We start from the raw sequence: 21,181 nt of genomic DNA, 5'->3' as shown, positions 1-21,181 counted from the left end.
TGTAAAACTCATGGTGAAAGGAAATTAAAGGACATTATATAGTGTCTTGTCTGGGTAGCATCTTTTAACAACTGTACATTTTCCTTCTCTTCCTTGGTTTTTTTTTTTGTTTGTTTTTGTTATTTAGAAACTTGGACACTATACTTAAAATTTTATCATGTTTCTAAGCAGGCTCTTCTATTTTCAGTCATACTGGGCTAACTGTCAAACATTCAAGAGATTGGGTTTCTGTTAGTTTTATTTAGCTAATTTCTCATACATGTAACTATAGTAAATCTTAAGATAAAAAGCTATTTTGATTGCCTTTCAAAATTTCTTTCCCACTCTAACACTCATTCAAGCTCAATTTGTTCTAAGGATGAAGCCTGTTGCCTGGCTAAGGAGCTTAATACTCCTCTTACTTTACATGTCACACTCTAATCTGGTGACATTCCCGTTCATCTGTGCTTCTCTGCATACAATGTAGTCTTTGTATACACACAAGCATGGCACAAGAGACCCCAAACAATTATAATTCAACATGTTAAATGTGACAAAACCCAGAAAGGCAAGAAAAATATATAGCTAAGACATGTCCTTAACTCAGGTTCATTATACATATGTAACATAGGTACCTCCCAAGCACAAAAAGGGAAACTGAAGAGAGTTTCCACTGCATATCCAATTTTTTTTCATATCCCTTTTCTTCAATTGTTTATAAACATGTATATGTTAATTTTCGAAGACTAAAGGGGAAAACTCTCAGAGAAGGGCAAGATAGTTGACACAATGGACCATAAATGGCTTGTTCATAGTATATATAGTCTATTGGGTAATTTAAGTGCTTCTCATTGTAGCAGCGATATGATGTATACAAATAATCTTAAATGTGTTACTTATTCCATTGTAATGGCATCTGAAATTACAATCTGTCATATAAAACACATTTCAACTCATTCCAACAAACTTTTGGGGTTAATATACCCAAAGCCCTTTGGAAATTGATACATAGATCTTTTCCCTAAAACTTTTTTACAGTATTTGCCAGTCTCACCTACTGTATGAGACTATGGGTTTATATGAGCTGCAATTAAAAAAAAAAAAACTATGAAAAATCTAAAGTGTGTAGATATTTTTAACTGTTAAAATGTTTTAACTCAAAATAACAAGGCATTGTCTTCATTTTTGAGAAGTTTGCAAAAAAAATTAAAATTATAAAATCACAAAATAAAATAAAACCATTTTTGCATAGTTCTATAACTTCAAATGTTAAACTGTTCGTAAAAAGTGATAAAATTAGGACATACATGTCAAACTTCTGCCCAAAGCAAATTATTATGGCAGTTATAAACACAGACAATTGCAACATAATTTAAGTGCTAACAGTTCCTTAAACACATCAGAATTGATTATTAAAATTCAGTTTGTATTTGACAGAAAAATGTGTACACCAATTTAACCAATAATAGTTAGCTCTTCATAAGAAAAAAGAAAGTAGTAATAATCACAGAAGAAATGCTGAAAAGAAGATTTTATACACATACAAATGGGGTATATTTATAGTATATAATGAAACAATTATGTCCCATTGACACTACAATTCTGTATTATATCCACAAAAACACGAATTGGCCACTAAAATGTCTTCCTTAACTTTCCTTGTTCTGTTTAGGTGCTGCAGCATATATTCTAAATCACCTCATTCTATACAGATTCCTATAGTATCTAAGCACAACAGGTTAAGAATGGAGTTTCAGACTCTGAATTCCATTGCTTTTTGTGGTTTAAGTGACAGTGTTTCTTCTGCGCAGTTTAATCACCCAAAACAGTGTCATGCCATTCTAATCTGTCAAACCATTCACAATCCTTAATATAGGAAATATTTTCCAAAAGGAAACACTATTTTATAAATCTAGGTCTTAATTAGATCTGATATTCTTATGTTAAACAAAAACATCAAAATAAAGAAATTACTGTGGAAACACATACTGCTTTGTGCATATCACTGTAGTTACCCACTAATTAGGCTACTTTTTATAAATTATACAAAGGCACATTCTGAAAATGTATTCTCTACCTTTACTTATAATTAACATCATAATTGTGAATAGTTAAAATTCATTACTAAATGAAAGGGTTATTTCTTTTTGGAAGGGAAGAGAGATTCTTCCCAATTCATTCGTACAATCTTCCTCAACTTGTGACATTATGCAGCTTTGCTTCTCATTGAAAAAAAATCTGAAGTGATTATAAAGAGAAGATTAACCATTTAAAAAGTAGACACACATAGTCAACATCATTCCCTACATTTAGTCCTCTATACTGACTGTACAATGTTTTAAATTTTAACTCCCCTTCAGACTGACTAGAATATGCTAAACTGATTTGTACGAAGATCAGACAGGCATGGGACTGCAATTATATATCACAATACCCTTTTCTTGGTTCAAAGCTCTATTCATCTTTTTGAAACACTGAAAGACAGATTGGACATAGGGGAACGGATTAGCCACAGGATGACCTGTATTTCCACACAAAAGCCTAAGTGTGGAAAAATGGCACCCTGTGTCACCCATTCTTCACTTCCTGAAAAAAACATATTCATGAAAATGGCCATTTAAAGAGCTCTTTCCCACTCATCTCAGAACAAAATGTTCATTGGTTTTTTTTTTACATCATGTTGACTGTACAACAATGTAAACTACTATTAAGTTGCCTTAATTATGTAACCTATATAAAAATAATTTAGGCTGAAATGGGATATTTTAAGTGGCATGAGTTCAGCAAAGCACAACAGAAAATTTACAGTTTGCAAACTCTACAATACATAGGAGGGTGCTATATATTTCAACTATCTATCAATGTGACTGAATGTTTATTTGCTTTTAAAAATAATCTTAGCTGGATACTATCCGCTTATTTTAATCAAAGTTCTGAATTCTATATGCTATGTTTTCAAATTGAAATTATAAAAATATTTGATACTAATATGTAATATACGGTTACCATGAATCGGTAAAATCACTAATTCAAAGTGAGTAGCAGGAAGATAAACACAGAAAAAAGATGTGATGACTGTAAAAACTGGGCAAGTTTAATCTTGAGAAGAAAAGACTGAGGGACGACCTGATAACAGTTTTCAAATATGTTATAGGCTGTTATAAAGGGAATGGTGATCAATTGTTCTCTATGTCAATGGACAGTAAGACAATAAGAAACAGACTTCATCTGCAGCAAAAGAGATTTAAGTTAGATATTAGGAAAAACTTTCTACCTATAATGGTACTTAAGTTCTGGAATAGCCTTCCAAGGGATGTTGTGGAATTCCCATTTCTGAAGTTTTTTAAGAACAGTTTGGACAAACACCCATCAGGGACAATCTAGGTTTACGTGGTCCTGCCTCAGCACCGGAGGCTAGACCAGAGGACCTCTTGAGGTCCTTTCCAGCCCTCTATTTCTATGATCCTACGCAGCATTTTCAAGGGACTGTTATATGTAAATTTTATGATCAGTTCCATCACCAGTGGTCTCTAGAAATGACAATAAAAACTAAATATAAATTTGTACATAAACATACATGTACCATATAAGAAAAGAAAAATTAGACCTTTACTTAATTTTATAAACTTTTTTGTAATTCAGGTATCTTCTTACACACAATATAGACAACTGGAGTATGTCATTTGTACTGTCAGACTGTTTCAGAGATATGCTATCAAGTAGTTTGATCAGGCTAGACAAACTGGCAACCCACTTGGTTGCTGTTCTGAGCAGAGATTAATTTGACAGCCCATAAAAAATGATCAAACGAAGGTACCTTAGCATTTAACTGAGGATTTGGGCTACACACCTGGGCCACAAACAATGGACCTGAGCTGTCCACAGGGCTCTGATGTGCAATAAACTTAAATTCACCTGTTGCCAATAAATCAGTTTTTCAATACTATATTTTGGATTCAGACATTCTATTCTGTAATAGCTCAGACTTTTTTTTTTTTAATTAAAAACAACTGCACTATCAGAAGCAAGTCTCAGATGTTCTGAAGACAGGCAGAAGTAATATGTCAAATGTATTCCATTTATGTATGTTCAGTAAACAAACATACTGGTATGGTAGGGAAAAGATGAATGTTCTGAAGGGGGAGTTTGTTTTCCTCACTTTTTCCATGCTAACAAATGTTTTTTTCTCCCACCCATTTAAAAAAAAAAAGTTAATTTTCCAATAAAAAAGAAAAGGGAATTTTAATTCCTTTAGGCAAAATGAACACAACATGTAGGTGTTTTTTTTAATAGAAACCCAAAACACCACCTAATGTTTCCTCTTCCCCAAAATAAATTCATCTCAATACATCTACACATAAAAACAGATCAGTTGATTAGTGATGGGGTGGTGGGTGAGTGGAAGCTGTGCAAGACATGGAGAAACTATATGGAGTTTTACTCAATCCTATTAAACTGTACAATGTTATCACTCAAACAGCAGTGCAGAACACATACAGTGCTGAATGTGAATGTTATAAAAAAAGTCAAAATGCTAATATTAAGATTAACCAAAATAAATGCATTCAGGCTGAGAGCTAATATGATACAAACAATCCAGACTTACACTCTTTATACAGCTCTCTGTGTGTGTCTATTAAAAAATAGGATGAAAATACTTTTGCCCACAGAAATACACAGACACAGTTAATAAATTACCCTACAGGCTCGGAAGCACATCAGTTTCATCTAGTCAATTCACAACAGAAGGACCATAAATATTTGTGGAAAAAATAATGCAAAATGTGCTAAAATACTTGGTTGGGTGGTCACTGATTACTTCATTAAAAAAAGAAAAAGAAAATGCAGTTGGTAGTTAATCTTTTTGGCCAACAATGCTACAGAATACTTTCTTTTAAACTGTTATAAAAATCCTCCTTCTTACCGTATTATTTACAGTAATAAAGGTGTCAAAAGATAGGAGTGAAAGACAGCATAAAATTGCAAAACATGAAGGCAAATACTAACAAAATTAGCTTGAAATTAATGGCAATATATTCTTTTTTCCCCACAATGTCCTTAAAAGAGTCACTTAATTAGGCAGAAAATATATGAACCTGCTATTATGCTAATTTGTATGAATATTAAATTAATGAATATCTGGGAGGCATTATACACATAACAATTAAAGCATCTGTAGACCTCTTAAAAGAGAAATCTTTGGCTAACTTCTTAGTGTAGGTAGCTATACAAACAGCTCTTCTCTCACAACTAACCAAATCAACCCTGATGCTGTCTTAGTTTACAAATGTTTTACCAAATGTACAGTACTTCCTGGACTGACTCATGTAAATCACACACCAGTAGAGATCTTCCAGCGGCTGCAACACTGTCACTCTGACCAATCTTGAGTGAAACTTTGTCCCAATCACACAAGACTTGCTTCACATTTGGTACAGCAAATACCCTAACCTACGCTGGTTATCACTGTTCAGTCAAGTACTGAGATATTTAGTAATGTGCAGGAAATAAAACCCAGCTCGGATCCCAAAACACAACCAAGTAAACTGCAAGCGTTTTGACAACGCTGCGTAGTTTACAAAGCAGCAGCAGATCGCATTCCCCCTCCCCCCCCCCACAAAGAAAAATTGTATGCGCCTCTTCAAACTGCATGTGTATCAGAATAACCAACTGAATCATTATTTCAGCAGAAAAAATGGGGGGGGGGGGGGGTTGAACCGAAGGTTTCCTTCGCCGGGAAACGTCCTGTATCCACTTAACCAGAATGCATCTTACATTTTTTTGTTTCCTTAAGGAAACAAAACATTTTCTCCGCTGATTTGTGATGGTGATTTTCTGAACACAGCAATGGAAAAAACAAGAACCCTGGAACCATGCAAAAGGCCTCTGCCGGTTTTAGGGCACCGAGGAGGAAAAGGAAGGAGCCGAATGCCCAGAATTTGCTCTGCCCTGCCCTTTGCACAGAACTTTAGTGCCATCTATTGAAAATATATTGAATTTAAAAAGAAAAAAAAGCCACCTATTAATTTGATATAGAAATAAGACATTTACTTGTGGGCTTTTTTGGTTTATTAATACCCAAACGATGACTAGTGATCCTCGGTCTTCGTAATAGCAGAAAATCTTGTCCATGCGCTAAAATATCTCATTAAAGCCATGGGACACTAAAGCTCAGAGAATGCACACATTATGTGTGTGTGTGTGTGTATATAAAAAAAATATAAAAATCAGGAATGCAAGCCTACATCTAGCTACCTTCTAAATAAAAACGAGCGGTTTTAAAGGGGGGTGGGAGGGAATACAGTAGAGCCAATGCTGTAGCTAGAACATACTGGAAACAATAAAAAAAATAAGGCACCTAGTAAGAGACCTTCGCGTTGAAAGAACAGGGTACGTAGACATGCAGATATAATTACCTTCTTTAAGGAACTGAGAGTGGATGACAAATATAAGAAAACAGCAGATAGCTGCTCCTGCTAATGCCCATAAAGCTTTCAAGAGCTGCATCTCGGTTTGAAACTCAGTAAATACCCAGAAAGTCACACAATGAATTTCCACAGCGATGCATCAACGTTTCCCCTTTTGCGCCAGGCTCGGCTGCTCCCCAAGCAGTAACCACACTTCCGAGAGCGAGAGAGCGCGCGCTCAGGGTTTGGGGAGGAGGAGTGAGGGGATTTACAACAAAGTCTCAAGCAGCAGCAGCCCCATGATCTTCTTATGGACAGCAGCACAGAGGAAGCTGGGTCTGGGATCCATGAATCAGCTTTCTGTTTCCTCGTGAGTTGAGCAGCATTGACGGTTGGGGAGGAGGGAGCAAGCAAATCTGGGCAGAATTGCGCAATAGCTCCCACACTGCTCCGGTGGGGGTTGTTGTTGCTGCTGCTCCTGGTGGTGGTTCAGTGACTGCTCCGGCTCAGCAGTGCTGGGAATGCGGGAGACAGGCTGATCTTGCTGGGGCTCCGGGGAAGCCAGTGCACCATCGCCCGGCTTGCTGGGTTACCTGTCCGGTGTCTGTGGAGAAGGGGGAGCGTGGGAATGAGAGGGGGAAATCTCTCTTTACTGCAACTTCTCTAAACTGATGGTCACAATCTGAGCCACCCACCAGGCTTGGAGAGCTTCTCCCATTCAGAGCAACTCTATGTACCCTGATATCCCGGGGAAGTGTAGGTACTAGCGGGCCGCGGTGCAGCTCCTGGCGTGCGCTGCCTTGCAAAGCCGCTTGCCTTCACTTGGGCTCTCACCTCCCGCTGCCTGACTCCCTCTTCGTCCGGATCCAGCCAGCAGCCGAGATGGGGAGCCCTTCCCCGGAAAGGGTGCGCTGAGCCGGGGCCGGAGACCTAGTTCACTTGCCCGCCCCCAGATTGAGGAGGGGTTGCATAAGTCTCTGTGCGCTTTTCCTGCTGCACCCGCAAAGCGCTTTCCAAACAGGTAGCTGCCGCAAAAGAAATCTCAGCCTACAGGTTGATGCCTCCGTAGCAATCTCTCTCCTGCGCGCGCACATACACCCCCCCAACAATGCAATTCCCAAGCTTGGGGTGCTGCTGCCGCTGCCGCTGCCGAGGGGGGACGAGCGGGCGCCGAATGATCGCAGCGGGTCGCTGGCGAGGAGCAGCTCCCGGGCTGTCGGTTGCGGGAGGCTTTCTGGAGGAAAAGCGGGAGGAGGGCTGGGTAGCTGCTGGCTGGCTGGCGGCAGAGAGGAGCTGATTTGTGAGCCTCTGCCCGACCGGCGCTCAGAGAGGTTGGAGCTGCAGACTGGGTGTCTGGATTGGCTGCAGGCTGCAGAGCTTCCACGCCGTCTCGGGTGGAGTTGGGTTTAGGCACAGCCCGGGGCTGGCTCGCTCGCTCGCCCGAGCGCTTCCTTTCGGGGTCGCGTTGGTCCTCTCGGCTGGGCGTCTTGCTGGAGACAAGCTCCCAGGGAGTATCGGGGCTCGTCGGCTCAGTCTGGCTGGGCGCACGCAGCGGATCTCGGTGTCTCTCCGGGGTGCCCGGGGAGCGGAGGTGCCTGGAAGGTGCAGCCTCCCGGGGTGTAGCTGGGTGGCTGGACGGCCGCACGCTGAAGATCCCCCTTTCTGGGTGTATTTGGGTGGCTGCAGGCTGGGTGCCTGTAGAGACGCGAGCTGCCTGCCTGAGCCGGGGCTGTGAACCGGGCGCCTGCCTGCCTGCAAGCTCCCTGGAGGTACTTCGGCCGGGGCAGATCGGCGGCGGTGGCGCCTCAACGCGCCCGGCCCCGCTCCGTCGCATTTAAACCCTGCCGGCTTCCCCTCGCAACTTTCCCCGATTCCGCTCCCCGGGTGGCAGTGAGCATGCCCGAGAGCTGAGCCTGCGCAGCGCTCAGCCGGCGCTCGCCGCCCGGGTCTGCTCCCCGCCGGGCAGAAGAGGGGCAAGGTCAGGCAGGGAGGTGTCGAGAGGCGGGGGCGGGCTGTGGGCAAAGGAACCAGAGCAGGGGGAGAGAAGCGAAAATGTGGGAGAGGAAAAGGCCAAAGGAGCAAAGGCCGGGGGGGGGGGAGAAGTGGGTGCAGAAGCGGGGCAGCTAAACAAGATGGGAGGAGGGAGCATTGACGAGGGAGGGGATCAGAGGAGTCAACATGGAGGAGAAGGGTTGGAGGTGTGATGATCGCACTTGTCTTTCCCTTTTCCTCCTCCCCACGCTGCTTCCTTGCCCGTGGAAATAACCCTCCAACCCACTACTGAGAAGCAGGGGACAAGCCCGTCCTCAACTCTTTTTTCTGGGAGCGGGGGTAAGGACGGGACTGAGTATTTCAAGTGCTGATTCTAGACCCACCCTGTTGGTGCTGGCAGCTAGGGGAAAGAGGCCGCATTGCCCTTTCCCTGGTCACCCTTTACCCCTTAGAGAATCTGAGATTCAGTCTCATTATTTGACACCTGTAACGTACTGTGAGAGCGCCGGATAAAGGCAGCACTAATAGGAAGCCGCATTGTGTAAAACAACCCAAACCCTGCGAGCATATGAGCAATGAGAGTCCTCATCTCTGGTATAACCCCATAGATTAAACTGACCCTTTAATTACCACTAGAATGCCATCCCCGTTCAATAAGCAACAGTTATTTTAGTTAAACTATTTGTCTCTGCTTTTGTACAGTTTTATTGTAATATGTCAGTGATTAATATTTTCACAGGGATTTAGCGTGGATTGAGAATAAAACTCATCCAATGATTTTTAAGGTAGAATTAAACTAAGAAAATAATCCTAAAAATTAATCAGTGGTGTTTTAATCTCTTTTTATTAAATGCTTAAAATGTAGCTTGTAGTAGGTGCTTCCATATATTTACTAGCCTGTGGAAAGAAAGATTTACTCCTTCTTAAATTAGAGATAAATTAAGTGTTGGTGAGCAGCTGTCTCTTGTTGTTGACCCTGCTTGGGATACAGTCTGTTCTCTACTAAGCTTTTTGGTTCTTCAGTGACAAAGAGTGGAGAAACATTAAAAATGTCTGTCTTTTCATTTTTTTACTTCATACAACTGCTATATCCCTATAAACCCATTTGCTGCCCTCATTTAAGATATTCAAAGATTGTAGTTTCACATCAACAACATTATAATTAAATTTGAGATTTTCCATTTGTAAAACCTTTCATTCAAAACTGTACCTACAGATCTGAAATATACAACATCTGCTTTCAGTTCACAGTTTGTGGTGTTTTTTTTAATGTATGAAGAAAATCCATGTGTTGTAACAGTATGAATAAAATTGAAATAACTTTTGAGTTTTAATCATTGGATAAAAATAGCTCAGAAATGTTTTTTTAAATGCATCAAACTTGGAATGTATGAGATCCAGAATGAGCAATGTGGTCCACATATTTGAAAATAATGGGTTTGAAGATAAAAGTTTTGAAAAATCATGTGTAATACATTTCTTTCCTTATTGGAAAGTTTATACAAGGACATACTTCAAGAGGGTCAACATCTCCTAGTTGCACCTGTGTAAACCCACTGAAATCAATGGGCCTAATTCATCTTGCTTTTAAACTGGTGTGACTATTTAGGGGCTACTCCTCATTTAGGGGCTAATCCAAAGCCTATTGAATGTTGTAAAGAGACTCCTATGTACTTCAGTGAACTTTGGAGTGTATCCTTACACTATTAAGGGATCAGAATTCAAACTCAGTGAGAGCAAAATTTGGTACAGAGCTCACATTGTAGAAAGCGATTCAGTCTCATAGCACCGAGAGTTTCTGTAGGAAATCCCATTTGGGAGGAAAGTGGTATCTGGCATGCTGTACTAAATATGGTTCAGCAAGTTTATATATTTTTTAAGTATCCTGGACCTGTCAAGCAGAGTGAGTCCTACTCAAAAATAGCCCTGACCTTTCAACATGTCAGCTGCATAGAGGTATATAAAATTTTAAAGATAATGGTATAGCTAACTCAAATAACAATATTGCAAATGCCCAGTGTAGCCGTATATGAATAAATCTCCCTTTTAGAAATTTTCCTGTGGTGGTCTATCAAGGGCAGGGAGAAGGTGGGGGGCAAGATTTGGTGTGTCACCCCAATGGAACAGGCCATAGACCGACTATGCAGAGCTATCTGTACAGTTGTCAAAGCCTCTATTGTAGCTCTGCCTCAGGTAGCACAGATGCAATAGAGCAATGTGTTCTGGGGATATTCCCAAGCGGTGGCTACCAGGGACCCTAACCTCAGCCTGCATTTTCTTTTCCAATTAAACTCTACAGAATTTATGGGGAGATGATGATGATGAATCCCAATTGCCTCCCCTACAAAGATGAGCGAACAACTCAACTGCACTTTTGTAGAAGTGAGAGATCCCGAAGCAGAAGGTACTCTCTAACCACAGAGCTGCTGGGGGTGGAAATGTTTCCCTCAGTTGTTGTCAGGGAGCAATCCCAATGAGTATTTGACATGTGTGCTTATCCAGCTGCATGGAAGATAATAGGAGACACATATAAAATTTCCAATTTTTCTTTTCCCTTTTTTTAAGAAACACAAAGGCCTTGTAAAAATTGTATCCAGATCAGCTCATTGTTTTTCTCTTACATCCCATACAATTTGGTAGTGATCATCTCACTACAGTATTATAAAACCTCCATAAAAAGCTCAGAAGCAAATATATATTTTTCTGTTTAATTCTGTAGGTTCATAGACTATGAGTAAGGGTACATTTTAGTGCCGGGTATTTTTAGTAAAAGTCATGGACAGGAAATGGGCAGTAAACAAAAATTCACAGCCCATGACCTGTACTATACCCCTTACTAAATCTTGGGAGTGCCGCGGGTGCTCGTGGGGATGTGAGGCTGGCAGCCTCCCTACCCAGCTTCTCAGAAGCGGTGACATGTTCTTCCCTAAACTCCTAGCTCCGTGTGCTGCGAGCTCTGCAGCTCCCATTGGCCGGGAACAGCGGACAATGGGAGCTGTGGGCAGAGGCAGCAGGTGGAGCTAGGAGCTGAGGGAGGGAGAGACATGATGCCAATTCCAGGGAGCCCTCCTAAGATAAGCACTGCCCAGAGGTCTCACCCCGCCCATGCCCCAGCCCCCCACCCTAAGCCCTCCACCTCCTCCTGCTGCTGGGGAGGGGCAGGGGCTAGAGATTGCCCCAGCAGTGGCCAGTGCAACTGGCCCAGGGGCTGTCTGAGCTGCTCAGGAGTCTGAGGCCCAGGGGCTGTCTGAGCTCACTTCAGAACTCACGGAGGTCACGGATTCCATGACAGACACACAAATTACTGTTTAAAATGTGTACTTTATTTCCAGTCTCTATTTGTCTTCAACTTCCAGCCATTGGATCTTGCTACAGTTTTGTCTGCTAGACAGAAGAGCAAATATTCCCCTCCCCCTGCAGGTACTCTATAGACTTATAGTCCTTAACCTTCTCTGTTAATTAGATATACTCAAGGAACTAAAAAACTAAGGCATGTTTTCTAATCCTTTAATCATTCTTATGGTTCTTCTCTGAACCTCTCTCATTTACCAGCTATACCAGGGTGTAATGCCTAGTTAGTACATGTATGAAAGGAGCCCCATGTAGTTCTTTACAGATGTCTAGGTGGTACACCCTTAAGAGAAATGAAAGAGGTAGCTTGAGCTTTGGTAGAATGGGCCATAACTCTATGAAGAGGGGAAGTTCCTCTTTGTTCACATCAAAACAGGATGCAGCTCAAAATCTCTTACAACAATTTTTGTGAGGAGATTGCCTCCCCTTTCTTCTGCTCAGTGATGAAAATGCTTGGAGGTTTTCCTAAAGGAGGACCTTTTCCTCTGCAGGTAAAACGCCAGTGTTCTACAGGCATCTAGAGAATGGAGCTTCTTGTCTTCTCTAGTAGTGTGAAGTTTAAGATGGAAAATGGGAAGATGCATGGGTTAATTCAAATCGAAATCAGAAATATCCTAAGATGAACGTGGGCTGCAAACTCAAAGACATCTTATATTTGTGGAATGTAATGTATGGAGGGGATGCCATAAGTGACCCAAGCTGTCTAGTGGAGGTAATTGCTGTCAGGAAATCTACCTTTATGGAAAGATGTAGAAGAGAGCATGAAGCTAACAGCTCAAATGGTGGATTCATAAGCTCTGACAGTACCAGATTAAGGTCCCAATTCAGTGATGCAGTTGATACTGGAAGAAAGGTTCTGAGAAGGTCTTTCAAAAACCTCATAGTCATAGGATAGGTGAATGAGCAATTTTCTATTGGAGGATGAAAGGCATTAATCACTGCCAAATATACACACACTGTGCTGATAGATAAACCAGATGTCTTTAATGCTAACAGATGCTCCAGGATAATAGGAAGTCTGCCTCCCCTGGAGGTTCGTGATGGTGCTAGCATCAGATAGAGAACCACTTCCATTTGGCCATATAATATTTACTTACAAAGAATTTCCTACTGTTATTGTGGATGGACTGGATCTCCTGAGCATGACTTCTCTACATTAGTCATCCATCCAAATACCAAGCTGTGAGATGGAAAAGCATTGGGTTGGATGGATGGTCACTCTTATCCTGGATCAGAAGATTTGGCAGCAGTTGTAAATGTATGCCTTAGGGGGCAGGGAGGGGTCAACTGGAAGATGGAGGTGAACTAAAATGAATTTGGCCACCAAAGTACCACTAGAATTAGTGTAATTTTATCTTGCTTCATCTTGTTGAAGACCTAAGTAAGAAGGGGATGGGTGGGAATGCAAACATTAGTGGTTCCAACCACTGCACCAAGAATGTGTCCTCTTGAGCTGCATATGAGCAGAAGACTAGATACTTGTTTATTTGTTATGCCAAGAAGTTCCACTGTCAGAAGATGCTCAGTACTACTGAGTTATGGAGTTCTCAGTCGTGGTCTCTGTAGAGGTGTCTGCTGAGATTGTCCGATGAGGTGCTTGTTATCCCTGGAAGTTTAAAGCAGGTTAAAGCCTAATCAGATGCACCAATTCAAGAGTTTGACCACTTCTATGCTAAGAAGGATGGACCTCATACCCCTCTACTTGTTTATGTTGTCATGTTGTCCAACATGACCAGAACATGTAGATTATGTATGAAAGGTACAGATACCAGGGGAGGTATCTGTAATTACTGTAGTTGAGGTGAAACAAAAGGAACTCCTATAACACACAGGTTTTTCCACCAGGTGAGAGCTGTCAGGATGGTCTAGGGAATTGAGACTCCTTTGCCTAGAGAATCTCAATTTGGGATGTAGACTATCTTTAACCAATTCCTGAAGACACTAAAGATGTTCAGGCATGGCTAAGCTGTTGTCTGAGTGCTCAGGCAAAGTTGGGTGTTGAAGTCTGTGAGGAATCTGCCCTGAGGTAAGAAAGCTCTGGCTGAAGAAGAATCCACAGTTGCTCCAATAAAATCTATAATTTGGGGAGAGGGGAGGATTAAAGTGGACTTTTCTAGGTTACCTGGAATCCTAAAGATTACAGGAGGCTGAGGAGGGTGAGAATTCTCTATTGAACTTCCCAAGATGACCTCCATGTAAGCAGGCAGTTGTCAAGGTAAGGAAACGGGCTGCCATGGCAACAGAACTACATTGATACTATGGAGAATACCTTTGTGAAAACATTTGTGGCCCCTGAGAGATCAAAAGGGAGAACTCTATCCTGGTAATGATTTAGGCCCACCATGAAGCTCAGGAATTTCGTGTGCACTGGGTGAATGTCTGTGAAAGTAGGAATCTTTCAAATCAAGAGCTGCATACCAGTCACCTGATTGGTGACTTCAACTGGTGTACAGAGGGTCAGCGTGTTCAGGAGTGGTTTGGGGCCTTGTGAAGAGTTCCATGAGGTCTCTTCAGAGCCAGAACTCGTGGGAATGCTGCAGTTGAGAAGCGTAGGCACAACAGATCTCTCACTTAGAAGCAAAGTGAGACTCCCTGAGAGAATACAAGCAGAAGTAGTGTAGATGGCTAATCAGAAAGACCATGGGGCAGGCCACACAGGAATTGAAGTCCAGGATCTTAGGCATACTAAATGCCTGGACAGGAAAGAGGGGAAAGTGGGGAGAGGGCTCTTTAGCCCCCAAAACACTATCAACTAACTAATTTTAATGTCTAGGTTTAAAAGGGAAAAAAATCAACTATTTTCATAGCAGGAAAGTCAATGCTAGCAAAGCTGTGAACACTGAGGAGATCCATCTCAGACCAGAGTGGCTGAAAGGAACTGGAAGTGTAGTTGGTCCCCAGCACAATGAGATGCACATTGCAAATGTGGACCAACAGACGCTGTTTTTGAAGAATCTTCTGGTCTCAGGTACATGGAGTGCTTGTGCAGGATCACCACTCAAAGAACTGTGATATTTTGTAATTTAAAAAGGTGTTTCAGTTCTTTGAAATTACTGCAGGGCCATTTTAAGATCCCCCTACTCATACCTGTAATCAAACCCTTAATTTCAGTTGTGTTGAATGTCTTTTGTGGGACAATAGATTTGGGGGTTTAATTCCTGGTTGTTCAATATAGTCCAAATTCGTGCCTGGTGGAATGCAGTTATGGCAGGGATGACTTTACCCCATATGCACTTATGGAATCTACTGCTTTCTTGGAACCATACCAATTAGAGCTCATAAAAGATCTTTTCTTAGGTTATCTAAGCCATAACCTTTTGCCAGTCTCTGATTGTTCCCAACTGAACTTTATTTAGTTTACTTCTGTGTTACTCAGTTGATGGATTGGTTAGGATGGAATAATCTCCAAAGTAACTGATCTCAGGCCTACCAATTGAGACAGAGGTGGCACGTGGAAGACCACCCCTCCCCAGATTTCTGCCAGGGTTTATATGCCCTGCCCTTAACCCTGCTGCATACCATTAAATCTGTTCCCAGACCCCACTCCCCATCAACAGTTGGGATGTCTTTGACATTCAGTTTAACAGTTTACTTTGCTCAGCTTCATCCTGTGACTCCTATTTATCCTTTCATCATGGTTACACCCTTCACCTACTTCTGTATGAGGATTAGATTATCCTTTCCCACCTTTTATTGTAATCTGGCCAATTTGGATATCATAGTTTAAAAAATGGAGAGAGAGAGAGAGTGAGTGTGTGAACATTCTTCTAATTACCCTGCATAAATTAATTCCTCTACCCCTTAAGTAATTTTTGTTTCTGTCCTCAGAATCCCTTACAATTTTTAAACATCTGTCTGCTACTGAGAAACTCAGAACTATATAGGGCGATCTGAATATTGGGCCAGATCTCCAGCTAGTGCAGTGATCCCCAACCTTTTTCGTCTGGCGGATGCCAGATGATGAGCCACGGAGGACCGTGGCCATGGACGAGCATCCACCAAAATGCCGCAGACAAGCGCCAACGTCAATAGGCGTCGCCACCGAAATGCCGCGTCATCCAGAGGTGTCGCTGCCGAAATGCTGCCAAATCAGCGGCATTTCGGCAGTGACAGCTCTGGATGACGCTGCTTGTCGGCAGCATTTCGGCGGATGCTCATCCGCTGGCCAGTACGTGGGCGCACTTAGGCACCCTGGCAGGCGCCACGGCACCCATGGGCACCATGTTAGGGACCCCTGAGCTAGTGAATATCAGGGTTGGGGCGGGGGCATGGATCAGCATTCACATTGCATTCCCCGTCAGTACCTGGCCCAAGTAGGGGAAGCTAATGATCCAAGCAGCAGACCAAATTCAGTGATGAATCCTAGACACGTGCTACCTGAGGCACATTGCGTGTATGCTAAGAAGATGAAGAAGAATATCAAGGTAGTTTCACTGAAAAATTACCTTAAAGAAGCTCTATCAGATTTCCGTGATCTATGACATAATATACATGCATCTACCATATCAGATTACAAGTTCACATCTGTTTCACCATTCTATGTCTTTTTGACAATTTTCTCTCTCTGTGGCTTCCTAAACATTCCTCCCATTTTCCCTTCACTTCACTTAAGTGGGTGCTACATTAATAAGCTCTATGTTATTTCCTGACAATCCAGACCACTTGTATTTATTTGTTCTTGCAAAGTACATATTCTTAAAGGGGATTCTGTAGCTCATATTCTAGAATAGTCACTATAATCACCTCCTCCTTTATTAATGGGCCAACTTTTTATCTAGTGTTAATTCTTTCTGAGACATTTGTAAAATCTCTTCTTACTCATTGTGCTGTTTTGCTGCTCTTCTCTTCTCCCTACAATATTTACCTGACTTTCTATTCTGGGTTAAATCTCATTCCTTCTCTTTATTAATAGAGAAAGAACTGTGCCAGTAGATTTTTGTCAGGGGGACTGTTGCCTACTAGGATCTCATTTGACTTTTTCACACATAACAGCCATCAGTTGGAAATAATTTTTGTCCACTATTGATGAAGGATGTATTTGAGCTGGCTAAGAATAGGTGAAAGGGTCTATAGCCCATAATGAGCCTTTGAGCCATACATTGAGGGGTAGGGGTAGCTCAGTGGTTTGACCATTAGCCTGCTAAATCCTGGGTTGTGAGTTCAATCCTTGAAGGGACCATTTAGGGATCTGGGGTGAAAAATCTGTCAGGGATGGTACTTGATCCTGCTAGTAAAGACAGGGGACTGGACTCAACTCAATGACCTTTCAAGGTCCCTTCCAGTTCTATGAGATAGGTATATCTCCATTCATTATTATATTAAATTACAGAGCAGTGAAAACCAGGACATGACCAAGATGCCAGGCAAACTTACTATGATGTTGCAGTAGAACTACACTATCATATGCCTTCCTCTTCTATGCTGTAACCATAGAACACCTTCCACCCAGCCACCTCCCTTACAATCATTCAAATCCTTAATTCCTCACTTCTGTCACATTGCCTATTTATTTTGTAATATTTTTATGCTTATTTTATAAAAAAAATCTATCCTTTCCACTAGGTACTCTGCAACCTACTTAAAAACAGTTATAAAAACAGATTACTATGCCTAATAGACATATATAATAACTTAGCAGCTGAAGATATACTTAGATATTTACAGTCTCCCACAGGAGTCCTCCACATCCCTCCCACCTAGGGGAAACAAATGGGCCTCACAGAATGCAGTGAAGGTTGGTGAACTAGGAATACTTCAAACTGTGAGGGGATGGGGAGTGAACTGCACAGCTAAGGGGCCCTCACAGACCATAGCCACCAACTGTCCCATCTCTTATACAAGTGGGGCTCCAGCTTAGGCTACTCTCTGATTTTAAGGTGGCACTGTGACATAGGAAGAGATGCAATATTTAAGGTAAGCCACCTAACCCCTTTAGGGCTTTATACGTCAACAATACAAACACCTTACATTTTAGCCAATACTTAAAAGGCAGCCGGTTCAGATCCAAAAGCACTGGTGTCGTAATCCCAGTGAGTCTATAGTAGCAAGCTGCTCCTTGACTTTGGAACTCATTCCCCTGTGCCTTGTACACCAGGTGGCAGATTTGTTAACTTTTGCGGTATGCCAAAAAAAAACATTTTCTACTCAGACTTTGGAGGAGGGGGTGGTCAGAGGATGAGGGGAAGTGGTTGATGGATGTTTATGGGAAGTCCTTTATATGACGTGTTTTCATTTATGGGCTAGGTGCCAAAACCACAGAATGGCTCCCTGGAAATACCAGTGTACATTTGAAGAAATAAAAAAAATATTAATTTGATAGAACCATCCAAATGGGTGCATCTCTTACTGAGTAATTTTTGATATTACAGTGGCCTTTTGTCCTTCCTCTCCCCTATTTTTTTTTTGTTTATGACCCTCACTTGTGTCATAGGATGGGTGATTGCTTATATCCAGGAGGAGCCTACTGAAGCCAAAGCAGGGCTGTAAGAGGCTGCCCAGGTGGCTCCAGTTGCAAGATCCGGGCCTAGTTTGAGATTGGTAATGATTTTCTACCCTGAATACAATCAGCTCTTCAGGGAAGAGGCCATGGTTGAGATTTTCAGGGCTGACTAAGGGGAGTTAGCCACGCAAATCCCATTTGAAAGTAAAGGAAGTTTAGGGGGTAAATCTAGCTAGCTTTGAAAAATCTCAACCCATATCTTTACTGGTACACAGCACTCCTTTGGGGTGCTCAAAATAATAAGTGTCTGTCAACAACTGAGCAATCAGAGGTGTAAAAAATAAATCCAATGCTAGGTCTCATTAGTCAAAGAAAAAGAGTGGTTTCCACCATTTCAACTGACTTTTCTGCATAAGTTGAGATAAATCTTTTTAAGGCTTCTCCTGAATTAAAATATAATGGTTTAATTTGTATTAGTTCAACTTGTGATGAGAATTCCATTGCACCAAACGTATTACTAATTAAAATGGTATTTGAAACCAAATTATAACCTGGGGAATGCCATGCAGAATAAGCATTGAGTAAAAGTAAGAGATGGCAAAGTTTTAAGGTGCCAGCAGTGTCTACAGATACACACAATAAAGCAGTGCAGCATAGGAAAGGTCTGAGGGTAGGTAGGGAAAGTAAAGTGGAGAGAGCAGGAAAAGCACAGTTCCACATAAGGATGCCCCAGCATGCCACAAGATGGTAAAACTGTGATGAATAAACTGCAGGGTCTGTGACTAAAGCCTCATGGCTATGTTCAAACCACTGACTTCCCTGCACACCACAAGGGTTGATGATGAGGGACAGCCATCCGGCCCCTGTAGATTCTTTAGACTCCTTCCCCCAGCTCTTCATACTCTGCTGTGTGGGAAAGGGAGCTGTTGCACAAATATGGCATACCTAGGACGAACCCCAGATGCACTGTCACAGTCCTGCTGCAATTGAAGTGTGCTGTGCACAGCTGCAGCTGTGGGAGTGGCTGTCCTAGTAAAATGTGAAGCATGCTGGATGGTATTAATGCTGGGTAAGGAAATCTCTTATACAAATCCCTTAGGAACAGTCAAAAAATAGATCCCAAACAATGCTCCCCCACACTCTTCCACCACCAAAAAGCAGTTTGAAATTTCTTTGGATTCTTGTAAACTAAAAGGGAAAATACAAATGTTTTCAGAAACACTTTGATTAAAATGTTAAGTGCAAAGCTTTAAAAGAGTTAGTTCAAATCTCAAAAAAACAACTAAAAGTAGACCCAAAATTAACAATAATTAAAATTTAACAAAGAAAAAAAGACCTGATTTACCACTGTTACACTCCAGGTTTATGCCTGTGCAAGTTCACGGGTTTCAGAAGTGCTACACCTGCACAAAATGAGTAATACAGCAGTAAATACGCCCCAGAAGTTTTAAAATATTAAGTTACTGTTGAGCCTGGGTTCAGGATTTCATTCTATTCCACAATCTTAAATAAGAAAAGGAGGGAGTGGTCTTCAAGTATCTCATTTTTAAATGCAAAAATTTTGTAATTCCGTAATATAAAACATTATATTAAACATGAATGGCTTGTAAAATGTAATCTATCTTTGAGATATTAAAAAAAGTAAAGCACTAATCCAGTCTCACTGGCTAAATATTACCAAGTAGTATGAGACTTCTTTTGTCAAGCAGGAGGAAATAGATTCCTATAAAATAATCTGGGGGTCAATTTGGGACTCTGTGCTATGAGGAATTAATTAAATGAAGGCCCGTACATGTATATGTGTAGTGGGGGTAATGTCAGAATTTGAAGGTTAGCATCACCCCCCCACACACCCACACTCTCTCTCTCTCTCCCCACACACCCTTTTTCCCCATAGAGTTTGTTTTTGTATGTATCACAGTACCAGCATAGTGAGAGATAAATCACTAGAGTTAATGAAGATCTATTGTCCTCTTACATTTAGTTTTGGATTTTACAGTTCTAACAGGAGCATTTTTATGCATGCATACGCTATTTTAAAATAGCAAACTTTAATTACAACAAGAAATGAAGCATCTAAGTTACTGGCATTTAACAAACAACAACAAAAACCAGTTACTGAAATGGTAATGCCAACCACAGGTTGAGCAATATTGTGTGTATTAAGCCACAGCCTGCATTGATGAGCAGCGCACGGAAGGAATCAACACCAGTGAAAGTTCCACAAGGCATTCTGGGTCACTCGGTCAGATTACTGGTGTTAAAGCATATCCCAAAATAAAGGCTAAGACACTGCTTAACATGGTGCAACATGCTGGGATTGCTCAACTCTAAATAGGGTAGGAGTCAGGAGGCAGAATCATGGCCCCACTTTTATTCCACTCTTTTTGGAAGTCTAGTATCATACTATACAACCTAGACTCTCTGGATTTTTGTACTCAACAGCAGAGATTGTGGCTCGTCTCTGAGCAAGAGAGAGGAAGCTTCTTGGGTCCTCTTCACCTCACTTGCATACCCAGGCAGGGACAGACACAGAATGCCCCACAGAGACTGTTAGCTTTGCTGTTTTGTGAGCCATTGCAAAATTATTTTCATATTTCCCAACAGTAATATTATACTTTGAATGGTTTTATACAAAAGACAATTTAAATAAATATTAAAGTATGCAAATAATACATCATAGTTTTCATGAATCCATGCATGTGGATTAGATTATTAATATTATTTTTGCAAGTACACCATATTTTTATGTAAATATTTCATGTGGGCTTCAGCCTAAATAATTTGTTGATTAAGATTCCTTTAGAGCTCCAAGTTATAGCCTATTGTCTGAATGATCCATGGATAATGGGGTTATCGAGAGATTTTTAAACTGTATATTTTAAATCCACAACACAGTGCATTGAGGATGTGTCAAGTCTCAATGTATTCCTTACCCAGCTCAAAAGCATCTTGGAAACACCTGAGGCCATTGAGATTTATCCATTCAAAAATTGCTGTTACAATCTGAATG

The 21,181-nt window shown here is 41.3% G+C and overlaps 1 protein-coding gene across 3 annotated transcripts in view; it reads right to left on the bottom strand.

The window, feature by feature from the left end:
* The window catches only part of TAFA5 (TAFA chemokine like family member 5), a 606,797-nt gene that overhangs the window by 409,402 nt on the left and 176,214 nt on the right, over positions 1-21,181 (bottom strand). Inside the window, exon 1 of one of the 3 annotated variants that reach the window (XM_044996082.1) lies at positions 6,396-8,250. The exons of the other annotated variants lie outside the window; for them this stretch is intronic. Coding sequence (XP_044852017.1) covers positions 6,396-6,486 — 91 coding nt within the window. The 5' untranslated portion in view covers positions 6,487-8,250. Of the gene's footprint in view, positions 1-6,395; positions 8,251-21,181 lie in introns of those variants that run through there. 3 annotated transcript variants of the gene reach the window in all.

Source organism: Mauremys mutica, chromosome 1 (genome assembly GCF_020497125.1).
Source record: "Mauremys mutica isolate MM-2020 ecotype Southern chromosome 1, ASM2049712v1, whole genome shotgun sequence".
In the NCBI taxonomy this organism is placed as follows: domain Eukaryota; kingdom Metazoa; phylum Chordata; order Testudines; family Geoemydidae; genus Mauremys; species Mauremys mutica.
Note: the sequence above shows the minus strand (reverse complement) of the source record. Positions and strands in the feature narration are given on the sequence as shown.